The 15,086-nt window shown below is 62.4% G+C and overlaps 5 protein-coding genes across 5 annotated transcripts; 3 read left to right on the plus strand and 2 right to left on the minus strand.

Moving 5' to 3' along the window:
- Nucleotides 1–10: 10 nt before the first annotated feature.
- Nucleotides 11–3,876, plus strand: PAN0_005c2663 (pab1 binding protein; the record flags this gene model as incomplete). Its single annotated transcript, XM_014801903.1, has 4 exons — nt 11–110; nt 371–463; nt 545–623; nt 759–3,876. 4 exons carry the CDS (start codon nt 11–13, stop codon nt 3,874–3,876), a joined length of 3,390 nt encoding a protein of 1,129 aa, XP_014657389.1.
- Nucleotides 3,877–4,007: 131 nt separating this feature from the next.
- Nucleotides 4,008–7,244, minus strand: PAN0_005d2664 (acetyl-CoA synthetase-like protein; the record flags this gene model as incomplete). Its single annotated transcript, XM_014801904.1, has 1 exon — nt 4,008–7,244. The coding sequence occupies one exon, from the start codon at nt 7,242–7,244 to the stop codon at nt 4,008–4,010; it is 3,237 nt and encodes a 1,078-aa protein (XP_014657390.1).
- Nucleotides 7,245–8,061: 817 nt separating this feature from the next.
- PAN0_005d2665 (translocon-associated alpha) lies at nt 8,062–9,383 on the minus strand (the record flags this gene model as incomplete). The annotated part of the gene is made up of 3 exons (XM_014801905.1): nt 8,062–8,172; nt 8,282–8,937; nt 9,302–9,383. The coding sequence occupies 3 exons, from the start codon at nt 9,381–9,383 to the stop codon at nt 8,062–8,064; spliced, it is 849 nt and encodes a 282-aa protein (XP_014657391.1).
- Nucleotides 9,384–9,712: 329 nt separating this feature from the next.
- PAN0_005c2666 (uncharacterized protein) lies at nt 9,713–12,007 on the plus strand (the record flags this gene model as incomplete). The annotated part of the gene is made up of 7 exons (XM_014801906.1): nt 9,713–9,982; nt 10,066–10,245; nt 10,417–10,535; nt 10,696–10,887; nt 11,031–11,179; nt 11,408–11,676; nt 11,957–12,007. The coding sequence occupies 7 exons, from the start codon at nt 9,713–9,715 to the stop codon at nt 12,005–12,007; spliced, it is 1,230 nt and encodes a 409-aa protein (XP_014657392.1).
- Nucleotides 12,008–13,668: 1,661 nt separating this feature from the next.
- PAN0_005c2667 (PLP-dependent transferase) lies at nt 13,669–15,036 on the plus strand (the record flags this gene model as incomplete). The annotated part of the gene is made up of 1 exon (XM_014801907.1): nt 13,669–15,036. The coding sequence occupies one exon, from the start codon at nt 13,669–13,671 to the stop codon at nt 15,034–15,036; it is 1,368 nt and encodes a 455-aa protein (XP_014657393.1).
- Between the last annotated feature and the right edge of the window lie 50 nt (nt 15,037–15,086).

The raw sequence follows: 15,086 nt of genomic DNA on the forward strand, positions 1-15,086 counted from the left end.
TATGTACGCTATGGGGACTCGACTGCCATCAAAAAGCATCGCTGTAGAATTCATGTACACCATCACTCCGCCTGGCCTTCCCAAGGAGCCTGGAAAGAATGAGCAGAAGCGTGAGTGGGTGAATGGGATCGGGAGGAGAAGCGTTCAAGAGAAAGAGGCACTACAATTTAGGCGTCTCCAAAATTTCAACCTTTTGAATTTGCCTTTGAGATCGGGGTAAAGGTGGGCTGGAAAAAACGGTGGTCGGGTCGTCTGGTGCTTGCGCTTTGCAGCCAAGTGTCTGTGCGGGCGCAGAGAGTGCCATCGAGGCATGAGGCTGGCTCGAGGCTTGTTTGCTCTGCCGCCGCCCACCGCACGCCGCACTCTCCAGGCGCGCCTCGCTTTCTTCGGGCTCTCCCCAACGCTCGAAGGGCCAACGGGACGGACCTTGATTCAGAGGCGGCTGCTGGTGCTGCTGCATCGAGTGCGTCTGGAAAGACCAGCAGCGCCCATTGCGGCTCGGCATCCTTTTCTTTTCCTTCTCCTCGCTCCACATCCGCCTTAGCCACCTTCCCCTCCATCTCCGTCCTTTCTGCGCTTCTCGCGCCTCTCATCCTCGCCACGCCACGCCTGCCTTGCTACAGGTTGGCTGACGAGCTTGGACGTCCGCCAGAGCGGCCCGGCCTGCGCCCCAGCCAGTCTCCGTCCGCAAAGTTGGCGCGGATGAGACGCTGAACGCACCAGGTCTTCCCCTTCTTCGACTCATCCTCCTCTGCAAGCAAGCCGCTCGTCATGGCTTCCAACGGCAACACCCGCGGCGCATCCGCCCAGCGCGGTGCTTCCAACTCGGGATTCCGCGGAGCTGGCAACAATCATGCTGGAGGTCGCGGCGGCGCCAATGCTGCCAGTCGAGGTGGCGCCTCCGCTGGCGGTCCGCAGCCTTCGAGGTGGGGTAACGGTCCCCCTGCCAACACTGGTGCTTCTGCTCCCCACGCTCAGTCTCGAAACGTGCCAGGCGCGAGGCCCGCTCCTGACAACAGCGCCAAGGCCGCCAACCAACGCACTGCAGCACCGCCGAGCCAGTCCACCACCAATCAGCAGTCGTCCGCCTCCACTGCCTCGGCCCCCGCTTCCGCCCAGGGCGACTCGCAGAAACTCATGCACGACCGCATGATGTTCCTCCTCGTCACGCTCATCGGCAACCCCGTCACCGTCACCGTCAAGGGCGGCTCCCAGTACTTTGGCATCTTCTCGGCTGCCAACACCGAAGGCGGCGAGCTCGGCGTCGCCCTCGCCTCCGCCCAGCAGATCCCTCCCGCAGACGCCAAGGACGCACAGCCTCAGCTCGGCGCTCTCAAGTCGTCTCTGCTCATCAACGCAAAGGACCTCGAGAGCATCCAAGCTGCCGAGGTGCGCGTGCAAGATCAGGCAAAGGAGATGCGTGAGGCGCGCGAAAAGGAGGCCTTCCGCACCGACACCGAGATCTCCAAGGCCTTCGACCCGCTCGGAAGCGGTAGAGCCCTCCAAAAGTGGTCCGACGACCCCGACCTCGCCGACCTCGACGATCACAGCTCCAAGCTCCCAGCATGGGCCTCCCCCAGCGATGCCAAAGCTAGCGGAGCAGGAGGCCTCGAGGACTCCAACAGCAACAAGCCCTGGGACCAGTTCGCTGCCAACGAGGCCCGCTTCGGCATCAAGTCCAACTACGAGGAGAACCTCTACACCACAAAGCTCGACCGCACCGGCAAGGACTTCCGCGACCGCGAGCGCGAGGCAGACCGCATCGCACGCGAGATCATGGGCCAGGCCACCAACAATCCGCACATGGCCGAAGAGAGGGGTCATGCCGACGACTCGGGCGTCAACGAGGAGGACAAGTACGGCGCCGTCGTCCGCAACCCCAACGCCTACGTCCCGCCTGCGCTTCGCAACAAGTCGGGCGCTGGCGCCGCCACCGCCGCCGCCAAGAAGCCCTCGCCAGCTGCGCCCCCTGCCGCTGCTCCGGCAAAGTCCAACGGCGCTGCTCCTCCCGCTCCAGCCGCGCCCGCCGACGTGGTCTCGGCAGCACCAGCTCCCCTTGCCACCAACCTGCCAACCGTCAACGTCAAGGTGCCGAGCCCCAGCATTCCTCAGGAGCCCACGTCCAAGGACGCCGCAGGCAAAAAGGCCTCCATCGACGCTGCCAACCCGCTCATGGGCGACTTCCGCCAGTTCGTCAGCTCAGAGCGCGAGCGCCTCGAAAAGAAGAAGGCAGCGCTCGCCAAGAAGGAGAAGGACACGCGTCTCGCCGATCTCAAGTCGTGGGCGAGCTCGTTCAAGCTCAAGACGCCCATGCCGTCGGACGTCGCCGACATGGTGCAGAAGGACAAGCCCGACGCCGCCTCGGACAAGCCGCGCGACCCGAGCCTGCAGAAGAGCCTCAGCCCCACGCCTTCCCACTCGGCCGCCGTGGCTGCCGCCAAGGCCGACGCCAGCCGCTCCTCGGCCACCTCGCGAGCAGCGCAGGCTTCCTCGTCTAACGTCGTCAGCCCTACCGGAGGCTCGGGATCCGCCGAGGCCAGCCGCGACGCGCACAAGCTCGCCGAGAGCAAAGCTCTGCTTCAGAAGATGACCATCCCCAAGATCCCGCCGTTCAACCCTGACAAGTTCAAGGCACGCCAGGCGGCTGCCGCTGCGGGCTCCGGTGGCGAAGCCGACGACGCCGCCAAGGCGCCAGCCAAGCCAGAGGGCGGCATGCCGTCCTCCATGAGCACGTCATCGTTCAAGCTGAGCGCCAAGGCGAGCTCCTTCAAGCCCTTCAATCCGAATGCAGCCACCTTCACTCCCGGCGGAGCGAGCTTCACACCCGCTGCGCCGCCCTCGAATGCGGCAGCTGCTGCGAGCCCTGCACCCGCCGCGGCTGCCGGGCCGTCGCTTTCGGCTCGTCCTTCGCTCACCTCGACGCCGCCGACCGCCTCGACGTCGGCCGCCGCGCCTGCCAACCCGTTCTTCGGCAATCGCATCATCAAGAAGTCCAACACGCCGCTGCACATTCGCGACGACTTTAACCCGTTCAAGGTGAGCAAGGTGCCTGATGCCAAGGCGGTCGGTCCCATGTGGGCCTTTAGCGGCAAGCCGTACCGCCAGCACTTTGTCGTTGCTCCTCCTGGCGCGCTCATGGACGATGGTTCCGGTCTCTACGTCGCGGGTCCCGGTGGAATGATGCAGCCGGGCATGCACCCCGGCGGCCAGACTCCGCAGCATGTCCCACAGCCCATGCATCCCGGTCAGATGTCGCAGCCCGGTCCCGGACCCGCCGGACCGGGTCCCGTGCCGGCTCCTGTGCCGGGACCCGGGCCGACGCAAGGACCCGGACCGCCGCAGCAGCCGTTTGGAATGGTGTATCAGCCGTATGCCGGTGCGCCGTACCAGTATCCTGGCGGCCAGCCGCCAGCGCAGGGCATGCAAGGCCGCCAGCCGGGCATGATGCAGCCCATGCAGATGGCGCCGAACATGCAGGGCGCGCCCATGCCGTACGGTGGCGTGCCGCAGCAGTTCATGGGGCAGATGCCCTTCTCGCCACCCATGCACCAGCACGGCGCGCCGCAAAACATGTACAGCCCACAGATGGGTAACGTGCCCCCCGCGGGCCAGGCGCAGTTTATGCCCATGCCGCCCCCGGGCGCGGGTGGACCAAGGCCGCCACCGCCGCACATGAAGGGCCAGCCGCATCCACCAGGCGCCCAGCCACACATGTACTACCCCGGCCAGCCAGGCGCCAACATGCCCTATGGTGCCGCACCGCAATTCGGCGGTCAGCCCCCTCATGCCGGTCCGCAGGCACAGGGCGGCGCTGCTCCTCGCGCGGGACCGGGCGAATCGGGTCCCGCTTCCAGCGCGGCGTCGTCGACTGCATGAGCACCGTCGACGTCGCGTGGGGGAACGCTTCACCTTGCTTAGCTTCACCCTGCGAATCTGAAGCAGTCTTTCACACCATGCGCGAGTCCACCGTCGACTTTTTTGTGAGCGAGACATTTGATTGAGGACGATCATTTGAGGAAGCCGATGCTGCGCCAGTGCTGGACGGTTCTATGGATGAGAGGGGCGTCTACGCCGTCTTGGCCCCAGGCGCGCAGGGCGTTGCTGAGAGCCAGCGCCTTGTCGCACACGAAACGCGGTGCGTCGGCGTCGGGAGTGCGGGCGAAGTTGCGTTCCCACAGCGCTAGCAGTCCGCGCGAGTCGCAGTCGGAGCGTCGCACTGCCTCGAGCCACGCCAGAGGCTGAACGAGCTCGAGATGCAGATCCTCGGCGAGCCATTTGTACAGCTCGTCCCACCCTGCCGCATCGTGCTGCGAAGCTGTGGTCGGTTGTGCGACGTTGTACACCTTGTCCGATGCGGAGAGGGCGATATCGAGCACCGTCTGTGCGGCTACGTCCGTAGGGATCCAGTCCAGACGCTCATTGAGGACGGGAAAGCATCCGACGGCCTGGCTGATCTGGATCAGGATCGGCCATGCTTCACTCTGGTTCCACACACCATGAGCTGTATCGGAACAAAGCTGTCCGATCCGCACCGCTGCATACTGTCCTCCGGTCCCCGGATGGCGCGCGATGAGTTGCTCCGCAACCCACTTGCTGCGTGCATACCCCATTGCCACCGCATCTCCTGCCTCGCGCGAAACATTCTCCGCGAATCCCCCGCCATCGCCGGGGTTGGCAAGGATGGAGGCAACGGAGGAACAAAATACAAACGCCGAATCAGCGGCTGCTGCGCAGGGGAGCGAGTCGTGCAGATCGAGCAGATGCGCTACACCCGCAATGTTGTCCGCCTCAAAGCTCGACAGGCCCGCGACAAAGTTGACCGACCAGGCGGCGTGGATCGTCACCACGCGGCCGTGTTGCCGGCTCAACCCCGCGCGAAGCCCGCAACCGCGGCGCGATAGATCGGCAGCCAGACATTCGACCCGATCCGTCTCGACGACCCCACGAGCTTGGCTCAGGAATCGCGAATCGAGCGATGCAAGCACACGGTCGCGGGCGGTAGCGTCGTTCGAGGCGCGCACGAGGCAGACAGTGTGGTCCTCGCCACTGCACTGCGAGAGTACGCGGTCCAGAAGCTGCGCTCCCAATCCACCTGTCACGCCCGTCAGGATGAACAGTGTGCCGACGCCCCCAGCTTCTTGCCGTAGGGAGGCGGGCTTTGACCGCGAATACTTGGCGACGAGTTGATGCATGAGCTCTAGCTCGCGGCTTTGGCGCGTGGTTGCGTCTCCATCGTTGCCGTTGCGGACGTCGCTGATGTGTTGTGCAAGCAGCGCCAGTGTCGGATGCTCATACACCGCGTTACGGCCCAGCAGTTTATCGCCGAGCTCGACATTCTGGTGCACCGCAGCACGAATGCGCGCCGACTGGATCGAGTCGACTCCCGCCACAAACACATCCGCGTCCTGCGCCAGCCTTGTGCCATTGATCCGCTCCACCGTGTCCACGAGCCACGCCACCAGCTTTTCGCCCTCCAGCGCCTGTTTGCCGCCAACGGTCTGGCCGGCGGGTGGGACACGCAGCGAGCGGCCCTCCTCGAAGTCCGCGTAGACTTGGTCGATGAGCGGTGCAAAGTGCACGTACGCACGGCCGCGCTGGAGCGATCCCTTGCTCGCGCGCGGGATGCTGGCCGCCTCGCTCGGCGGGAGCAGCCTTACCATCTCGAGCGCCAGTTGCGCATGTGGCGGCGAGGCGGCATTGATCTGCGCCAGCACCGGCTGCAACTGCCTCAGCAGCGCGATCTGCGCCGCGTCATCGAACGCGCCTTCGCCAGCTGCCTGTGGGGTGACGAATACGAGCGCACCGAGGATGGCGCGGTTGGCACCAAACACGATCGCCTCCGATACGAAAGGTACTGCTTTGAGCCGCGTTTCGCCCACGGGTGCAGTGGCTTTTTTGCCGGACACGAGGACGAGCGTGTCGTCCGAGCGCGAGTCGTAGCGCCACGTATTGGGCAGCGAGTCGTGCGGCGCATACAGGTCCGACGTCGCGTACCCTCCGTCCTCCCGGTTGGACACGAGCTTTGTGGGCCATTCCGCATCGACGATGAGCTCGTACAGCCCCCCGCTGGCGGAGGGGTCTTGAGGCTCGAAGCGGAGCATTTTTTGGCCGAGGATATCGGGGATGCGCAGCGAGTTCCACTCGCTATCGCTCGCAAAGTCGCGCCAAGACGACATGAGGAATCCGCACTCGGAGCTGCCGAGCCGACTGACGAGCCGCACCCCCGCTGCTACCATCTGGTCGCCCAGCTGCTGCGGCAGAGGCGCACCACCGGTGCTCACGAGCTGCATCCCCACCAGTGCCTCCGCGCCTTCGCCCGCTGCATCGGTGAACATCATGTCGAGAATGTACGGCACCGAGAGAAAGTACGCCGGGCGATGCGGACACGCGTCGATGGCTCGGCAGATGGCAGCCGTCGACAGCGCGCCCGGATCGGCGGTCGGATGAAAGAAGATCGTCGAGCCTGCCTGGATCGAGCGCAGCAGGTCCGACATTCCGCCGTGAAAGAGCGGCGTGGTGGTAAACGCACACAGCTCGCGCCCGGGGGCAGTGAGCATCGACGCGGTCCAGAACCGGTTCAGCTGATAGATCGGTTTGGGCAATCCGGACGATCCGCTCGTATGCATCGTCACCAACACGTCCTCGCCCGCGGTGGTCTCCCAGCTCCTTCCGTCCTCTTGGTCTAAACCGTCGGTCGACGCACGGAGCATCTCCACCACGTGAGCCTGCTCATCCCCCAAGGTATCGATAGCAGCCCGCGCAGGCGTGAGCTGCGACGCATGCGCCAGCACCCCCGTGGTCTCTGTGAGACGCAGCAAGTTCGCTATGGCCTCGGCGGGCGATCCTGGCGCAATGCATAGTACGCCGTACCCCAACCGCCACAGCGCCACAATGTGGGCGAACAGATCGAGCCCGGACGGCGCAAGGACCGCCACGAGCGGCGTCCCATTCGGCGACTTTGCATTTGTGCATCTGGGCGGTAGGGATGCCTGGAGGTCGTGCGCGGTCTTGATGGCGAGTGCACGGACCTGTGCATACGTGAGCGACTCGCAGTGCCAATCTTTGTCCTTGAGCGAGGTGAAGCCGACTGCGAGCTTGTGCGGCATATGCTCGGCACGCGTGTCCAGCATGGCGTTGACCGATTCATGCTGGCGCGGCTCCGGTGCAGGTGGCGGCTCAAGAGAGAGGGCCTGCGAGATGGTCAGCGTCAGGTACGGCGGTCGGTCCGCCGATATCGAGCCCATCTTGCACGTCAGGTCCAATGGTGGTTTCTTGCAAAGCCTGTGTTGGGCACGACAAGATCCTCGACGCTTAGCTCACACGAGGCAGAGCCGAGCCTTGGGCGCTCAGCACCGGGCGCACGAGGACAGCGAGGTGCACCCCGCCGCCTGTCAAAGTACGGACGAGCTGGACCCTGAGCTGCACAATTGATCAGCACCTGCAGCTCTTCCCGATCGAAAACGCCAAACGCCAGAGCTGGCGCGGCGTGTGGAGGCGAAATGTCGTTTTGGTCTGCACGGACGCGGAAAGAATCCCCCGCGCGTTTCGAAGTCGCTTTCCATTCGTGATTGACCCATCATCCCGGACATGTTCAGCTGTCTCCTTGCAATGTGCGTGTCTCCAGCTTGATGCATCGCAGCAAACATCTGCTTTCGTGGCACGCATCACTGCAGTCTCACCAAATCAGATGCAACAACATCTTTGCACAGCGAGACTGTGCGTCCCAGTGCCAGATGCCGCTTGTGAGAACGCTCCGGCTCGTGGAATCGAAAGCGAAGCGTATGCGAATTCGGCCGCTCAGACTTGCGCAAGTGCGGCCTCGTAGGAAGCAGCCAGTCTCCAGAATCGCGCAGGGGGAACGTGTCTTGATCCGCGCACCATAGAGATCCTTGCGTGCGTCTGATGTTTACATTGCGGGACAGCCGAAAGCCCAGACGACAAGCGGCAGCTGATTGTTACAAAGCCAGCAGTCGGTAGGCATTGCACGTGTACTGGCTCGACAAAGCGGCGAGCGGACGGTAGTTATCAAGCCGATCAGGATGGTGTCCACGTGAAGAGGGTCTACTTGCGGCCCTTGCCTCGTCGCTTGGGGGTCGAAGGCTCGTCGTCGCCGCTGCTGAGAGCGCCGGTCGACTTGCCCTTACCCTTGCGTGCGCGGAGGTGGTGCTCGGGCTGTTGCGGTCGAGACAAAAGGGGCAAATGCGTCAGAGTTGGTACGGAAGCTTCTGTAGGACGGGCGGCAGCATCTCGCAGCGCTCGACAGGGAGAATTGGGTACTCACGATCCACTCGTCCTGGACGCCGGACTGCTGAACGGGAGCAGGCTTCTCGAACTTCTTGGGGCCGGTGGCGGTGGTGTCCTCGGCCTTAATGTAGGTGGCGTAGACGACGTAGGCGATGCCGGCGATGGTGGCAGCGGCGATGACGTACACGGAGAGCAGCTGGAGGTCGAACCAGTTCTTGGGGGGCTCGACGACCTGGACGGCGCCGCGGTAGGCGGGGATGCGGTGCTTCTTGCCCGTCTGCTCGTCGTTGACCAGCAGGCTGAACTCCACCGAGAGCTCCTGCGGCTTGAACTCGGGCACAAAGTCAAACGGGATCTGCACGGGACGGCCGCCGACGGTTCGGAGCGGGCGCGACTTGAACGTGGTGGTGGTCATGTTGCGCAGCACGCGGCCGCGCTGGCCGTCGGTCTTCTTGGGGTTGAGGAAGGCACCGGTGACCGACTGGAGCGTCAGCAGACGGTCCTCCTTGGGCGGGTTGGTGATCGAAAACACCACCGTGTTCGCCTGGCCATTCTTGACGATCGAGTGCGGGTTGTTGGGGAACGTCGTGACGATGCCCAGCTCGGGCGTGTCGTGTGCCTGAGCGGCGACGAGCGCGGCAGGCACCAGCGCAACCAGCGCAGAAGCGGCCAAAGTGAAGAATCGCATGTCGGCTGTGTCAACGCAAATGGGTGCAAGAGGTGTAAGCCAAGACTGATCTAGTCGCAAGGCGAGTCGATGTGCCGATCGCTGAAGGATGAGCTTACTGTAATGGCCGGGATACCAGAATGGACGAGGTGACGGAGGGCAGAAGGCAAGAGAGGTGTTGGATCAGATCCACAAAGTGGGGAAATCCCACCGAGCCGCGTCCGTGCAGAGGGAGCGTTGTGCGGTCGGAGCACACAAATGGACGGATGCAGTTCTTCCATGCCGCACTCGTCGCTCGCTCTACGCCAATCGTAGGCCGCCGCGTGCTTTGGCGCTCTTTGCCTGCTGCTGTGCCTGGCTGAAGCGTGGAAATTGCGAAATAGAACTCACCCGCAACGGCACGCTGCTCTTCTGCGTTGTTCTGTAACTTGACCCTCAAATTCTGGTCTTGGATTTTTTTACGGGCCTCCATGCCGGTTCAGCCTGAGAAAGTGTGACTGCTCATCAGGTTTGCGGAATGGTGATACACCTTCATCTTCTCGGAAGAAGGATACATTCATGAGCTGCGTCCTTGCGCGGAAACACTGCATCTCAAAGGCTTGGCCTGCGATTCAGCCCTTGTTTCATACCAAAACGTAACGGCGCCTGGACACTTCGTGAGGGTGCGACTTCAGATCGTAACCCATGGTTGGATGAGATAGTGATACTCGTGTGATCGTAACCCATCTTCGTAAGTCAGCCGGACAACCGCCAAGCTCTAGCGCCATCAGAGACCATGGCCTCGGCCTGGTCTTTCGAACAATGTCAGCGATGCCAACGACTCCGACGTTTCCCTTCCGGACGCAGCTGCTCTCTGGCCGACGTCGCTTCGCGCTTCGCACTTCGCGTCTCGCCTCTCCGTCAAACTTGCGCTCCCGTGCCCCTGGCCCCCGAGACCTTCTCCTCCAACGGCCCTCAAGTCGGAAGGCGGAGGCGGAGAGCAATCCCCCCCCTGCCCCCCCTCCCCTCCCCCCCCCCTCCCTCTCCCCCGAGGGGCAGGCCCCAGGCACTGACGGAGAAGCCTGGGCCTGGGTATGTGGTCGCTCTTGTTCAAGCCCGTGTTGCTCGATGAGATGATTGGGAACATCTTTCGCTTGAGGCTCGACATCGCGAAGTGGACAGTCTCGCACAGTGGCGTGGCTGGTGATGATGCATTGGCCCACCACGTGTCGTCCAGCTGTAGCGCATTCGGTATGCCGTCGCAGTCGATGCTAGCTTCTGAGCTTCTCGTCGTGGGAGCAGAATGGGCAGTGATGATCCTCGATCCTCTCCCCGTCCTTGAGGTCTTCGTCACAGTGCGACTGCTACGAGCGACTCCTACGAGCGACTCCCACGAGCGACTCCTACGAGCGACTCCTACGAGCGACTCCTACGAGCGACTCCTGATGACGGTTGCAAAATGCCACCATGTTGGCCATGTCGTCTGACACAATGCCGTAGGTCTGCGCCAAGTGAAATTGACTAAGCTGAGCGTCGCCAGCTTCAAAGACATAGACGGCTTCTTCATCAGGCTTGAGGACCTGGAAAGGGCAGAAGGTGCCGTCATCGCGACGGATCAGACAGGAGAGCGTCCTCTTTGTGCCTCGTACCACATGAGTTGCCAGACGAGCGAGAGCAATTTTGGAGTCCTCTTCCGTGTCCACTTTCGTCTCCGGAAGCGCCTTGCGTGATCGACAGATGAGTGAGGAAGGGGCATCGAATCTTCTCGTTTGCTGAAGATTCCAGCGGCTTTGTCACCGCGCAAGGCAAGATATCGGTGATCCATCGATTGACGCAGGTCATGACATGGTCCCCGCGCTTCGACTGCCCCTGCCTTCAATGATCGGTCTGACAGATGGGACACTTTCGCGTGGATTCCGCCACAGCGGTGTTGAACAGCTGGAGCAAGACGATGCGGCTCTGGTAGATCTCTGGGCGATCGTTGCCGGTCTAGAGGAGTAGATCTTGGTCCTCTGAGCTGAAGACTTTCTTGCCCTCCTACTTAGCGTCGATGGCGTCCGAGGGGGACTTGATGGACATCCTCAGCCGAAGAGCTCGGGAGACTTGGACATAGCCTGCCTCCATGCTCATAGGCTTCGAGGAGCCTCGCGCTGGAGCAGCACGCTGCTGCGGGCTCGTCGAAGCTCGAGGCGAGCCTGCCTCCAGCTCGCGAGGAGCCTCACTCCGCCGCAGCTACGCGAGTCGAGTCCACGGTCCTCGACGGGCCCGCAAAAGCGCTCCTCGATGCCTGTGAGCAAGGGTGGCGACTGCAATCCTTCCGCCACTCTTCGTCCTCGATCAGCTGAGTGAGTAAAGCAAGGTAGTAGAACTACCTAGACCATTGTAAGCCATCATCAATGCAGTTGGCTGAGTTGAGGCTGAGTCGCGGATGCATGGATGGATGAGATGCAGCGGGCGTGCACCGGTCTTTCCCACCAACACCCCACCACCGCACCGTTTGTAAGTATGTTCCCGCAGTACGCACTGTTGCGCACTTTGCTGGCCTCACCTACCCTTCGCCATCGCCATCGCCATCGCCATCGCCATCGCCATCGCCATCGCCATCGCCATCGCCATCGCCATCGCCATCGCTATTGGATCGCCCCATTAACACCGCTGCAATCTCCACTGCTGCAGCACCAGGCTTGCAAGTATTGCTTTCTCAGACACATTTCGCGCAGCTCACTGACCCAGCTCTGGCCCCTGCCGCTCGATATCACGACCACCACTGCCACCATCGCAGACTTGTAAGTACGTCGCTCTGGCTCACGTCTATTGTGCAGATCACTGACCACAACTCTCTCTGTGTTTTGATTCCACCGCCATTACGCCATATCGACCCATCCTTTCTGCCCTTCCCCACCGTACTGACTTGTTGGTGCCTTACGCCCCACCCCCCTCCTCTGAACCTCTCACTCACTGTTGCCCTTGTATGTTGTCACTCGAAGTAGCTCATCAATGCGCTTCTTTGACTGTGACGAGAGCGCCCGTGCTGGTACTGGGACTTCTTAAGGACTGCGTTACAAGGCTTCTTTGCGCAACGCAGTCGCAATGCAGTATCACTGCCTTGAGGCCTAGGCAGTTCTAACCCATGCGTGACAAAGCAAATGGACCGGACAAGCTGAACTGCCTACCGAATGGGCTGCCTATCTGCATTCCGACCTTCTACGATGTGACTGACACAGCCAAAACGATACTTGGATGCTTTCTCGTAGCGGAGGGAGAGAGAGGAAGAGAGGTGGCCGGGATGGTATCTCCCGATCGCGCCTGAGACGAACAATCGAAACCCGATTTGAATAGGTACTCGGTCTACTCCGGCGCAAAGGCCTGCGGATTTCGAGGAAAAACCGATCCAGCCGACCGCTGTTGAAAGGTGGAGAAAGCGCCTTGGAACGCGGTGGACCGGGCGCCGTGCCGGACTCCTTCTCCACACAAACCGCTGGGGCCGTATCGCAACCTCGCTGTCCTTCTTGCCTTCTCTCACTCCATCACCAACGCATCGCATTGCCACTCGATCTCATCAAACGTAAGGATTCGCACCTGACCGCTGGCCGGCGCTCTGTCGCACGTCGTCACGCTGAGAATGGCGCCACTGACCCTCGTCGTCTTTGTTCTCTCTTTCTCTTACCCTTGCCTTTACGCTGCTCAATCTCGACCTTCTCGATCAACCGCCTGCTACGACCGCTCGCCCCTTTAATCGACTGTGGATCGCTTTCGTATGCTTCGGCCAACGCTCGACGCCTCGGAACTGCGATACCGCGTTCCCTGCTTTGGCTGTCCCCGGTTGGATACGGACACGACCTATCAACCGTTGCATGTGCCTGCCATCCTGGTCCTCGCCTTCCCTTCGCGACGATCTCGACACTCGTCTTGGACCGTTGCCGCGGCTGGATCGCTTCTGCTTCACAACTCGTGGTGTTTGCTCGATGCTCTACCATCGTTCGCGGCCGTATGAATTTGGATCGTGGACCCGGCGGAAACTCGACCGACCAACTGACTACGCTCGGCACGCTGGACGCTCGATGGATTGCATCGGGATCGGCCTGCTCGCTTGATCTCAATCGGGCGCGGATACGCTCTCGATGTCGGCCGCTGGCTGCTGGCGATTGATTGCTGCTGCATTGATGATTGCTTCTTTCTGGTCGGCTTGGCCCGACGCTTTTCCCGCTCCCACCTGCGGCTGTTGCTGTCTGTTGCTGCTTCCAACTTCTCACCGCTCGCTTTGTATCCCCGCGACTTGATTTCGGCTGGATTTTCGCGCGGCATCTCCCCGCTCCCGCGACGCATTTTGGTCTCATTTCGCCGCTCACGCGCCTGCGTCGGCCAATTCCGCCTGCCTGCGAGCCTGCCGCTGCTGCCGCCACTGCTGTCGATTTCGGACATGCTCGGTCGATGCTTTGCGAACGGACCTTGCTTGCCTTGGCGCGGCGCCTTTCTTCTCGCTTTGACACATCCGCGACATGCTGCATGGCGCCATTCCCGTTGCGTGGGCGCATGTCTGACTCCCCCGCATTGCTCGCCTCGCTCTGTCCCACTTGGGCCGGCCTTCATCCCGCACCGACCCCGCTTCTGCCTCGGTGTCGATCCTCGTCCCGCGCCCCTTCTTGTTCGCGCCTCTCGCCATCACTTGCCGTCCTTCCTGCATCGTACTTCTCACCATCGTTGCTCTCGCACCACAACTTGTTCACCACCACCATCCGGCCGCACCTCCCTGCAACCCGCCGCTCGCACGATCGACCATGCCTGCTCGTCGCCAATCCCTCTCTGGCCCCATGCCAATGGAACACACCGACGACGCCAACTCGCGGCGACCTTCTACGTCCACACGACCCAACGCCGATGCTACTCACCACAACAGAGTCGCAGTCGCACGCACTCGAATCGACCAAGTCACACATCACATCTCTCCCCGGCTCCCCTCCACGCTAGCAAAAGACATGTCGACGCAAAGCTTCAAGCAGGCCCCGCACAAGCTGCTAGTCATCCCGGGACCCATCGAGGTCGCCGATGACGTGCTCTTCGCCAACGCGCACCCGGCCATGTCGCACGTCTCGCCCGACTTCATTCCCGTGTTCGGCGACTGCATCCGCATGCTCCGCGAGGTGCTCTTTGCGCCCAACGCTCAGCCGGTCCTCACCGCCGGCTCCGGCACACTCGGCTGGGACCACGTCGCCGCCAACGTGCTGCAGCCTGGCGAGGATGCGCTCGTTCTCAACTCGGGCTACTTTGGCGACAGCTTCGCCGACTGCCTCGAGACGTACGGCGCCAAGGTGGACCAGATCAAGGCACCCATCGGCTCCAAGCCCTCGCTTGACGAGGTCGAGGCCGCGCTCACCAAGAAGAAGTACAAGGTGCTCACCTTCACCCACGTCGACACCTCGACCGGCGTGCTGAGCGATGCCAAGGGCCTCGGCGAGCTCGTCAAGCGCGTCAGCCCCGAGACCATCCTCGTTCTCGACGGCGTTTGCAGTGTGGGCAGCGAGGAGATCCGCATGGACGAGTGGGGCATCGACGTCGTGCTCACCGCCACGCAGAAGGGTCTCGGCTGCCCGCCTGGCCTCATGGTTCTTGCTGCCAGCAAGAAGGCCATCGCTGCGTTTGAGAAGCGCACGGTGCCGCCCAACAGCTACTTTGCCTCGTGGTCCAGGTGGCTTCCCGTCATGAAGGCGTACGAGGCCGGCACCGGCGCGTACTTTGCCACGCCTCCTACCAACCTCATCTACGCCCTGCACGCGTCGCTCACCACCATCACCAAGGGCTCGCCCTCGCTCGAGGAGCGCTTCCAGCAGCACGTCGCTACTTCGGACCGCGTCAAGGACTTTGTCTCGCAGCTCGGCCTGCAGCAGCTCGCTGCCGATGGCAAGAAGGACGGCGCACACGGCATGACGGCGGTGCGATACCCGCAGGGCGTCAAGGCCACCGACTTGCTGCCCAAGCTTGTCGCCAAGAACATTGTCGTCGCTGCTGGTCTGCACAAGCAGGTCAAGGACGAGTACTTCCGCATCGGCCACATGGGTGTCACCGTCGTCGACAAGCAGCGCGGCGACATTGACTACCTGCTCAACAGCATCAAGGAGGTGCTTGCCGAGGCTGGATACAAGCCCTGAGCGCACGCGGCCAGCTTTGGTTAGCGTGTAGATCGCCCTTTGAAATGCAA

Source organism: Moesziomyces antarcticus (genome assembly GCF_000747765.1).
Source record: "Moesziomyces antarcticus DNA, scaffold: scaffold_v10005, strain JCM 10317, whole genome shotgun sequence".
Classification (NCBI taxonomy): Eukaryota; Fungi; Basidiomycota; class Ustilaginomycetes; order Ustilaginales; family Ustilaginaceae; genus Moesziomyces; species Moesziomyces antarcticus.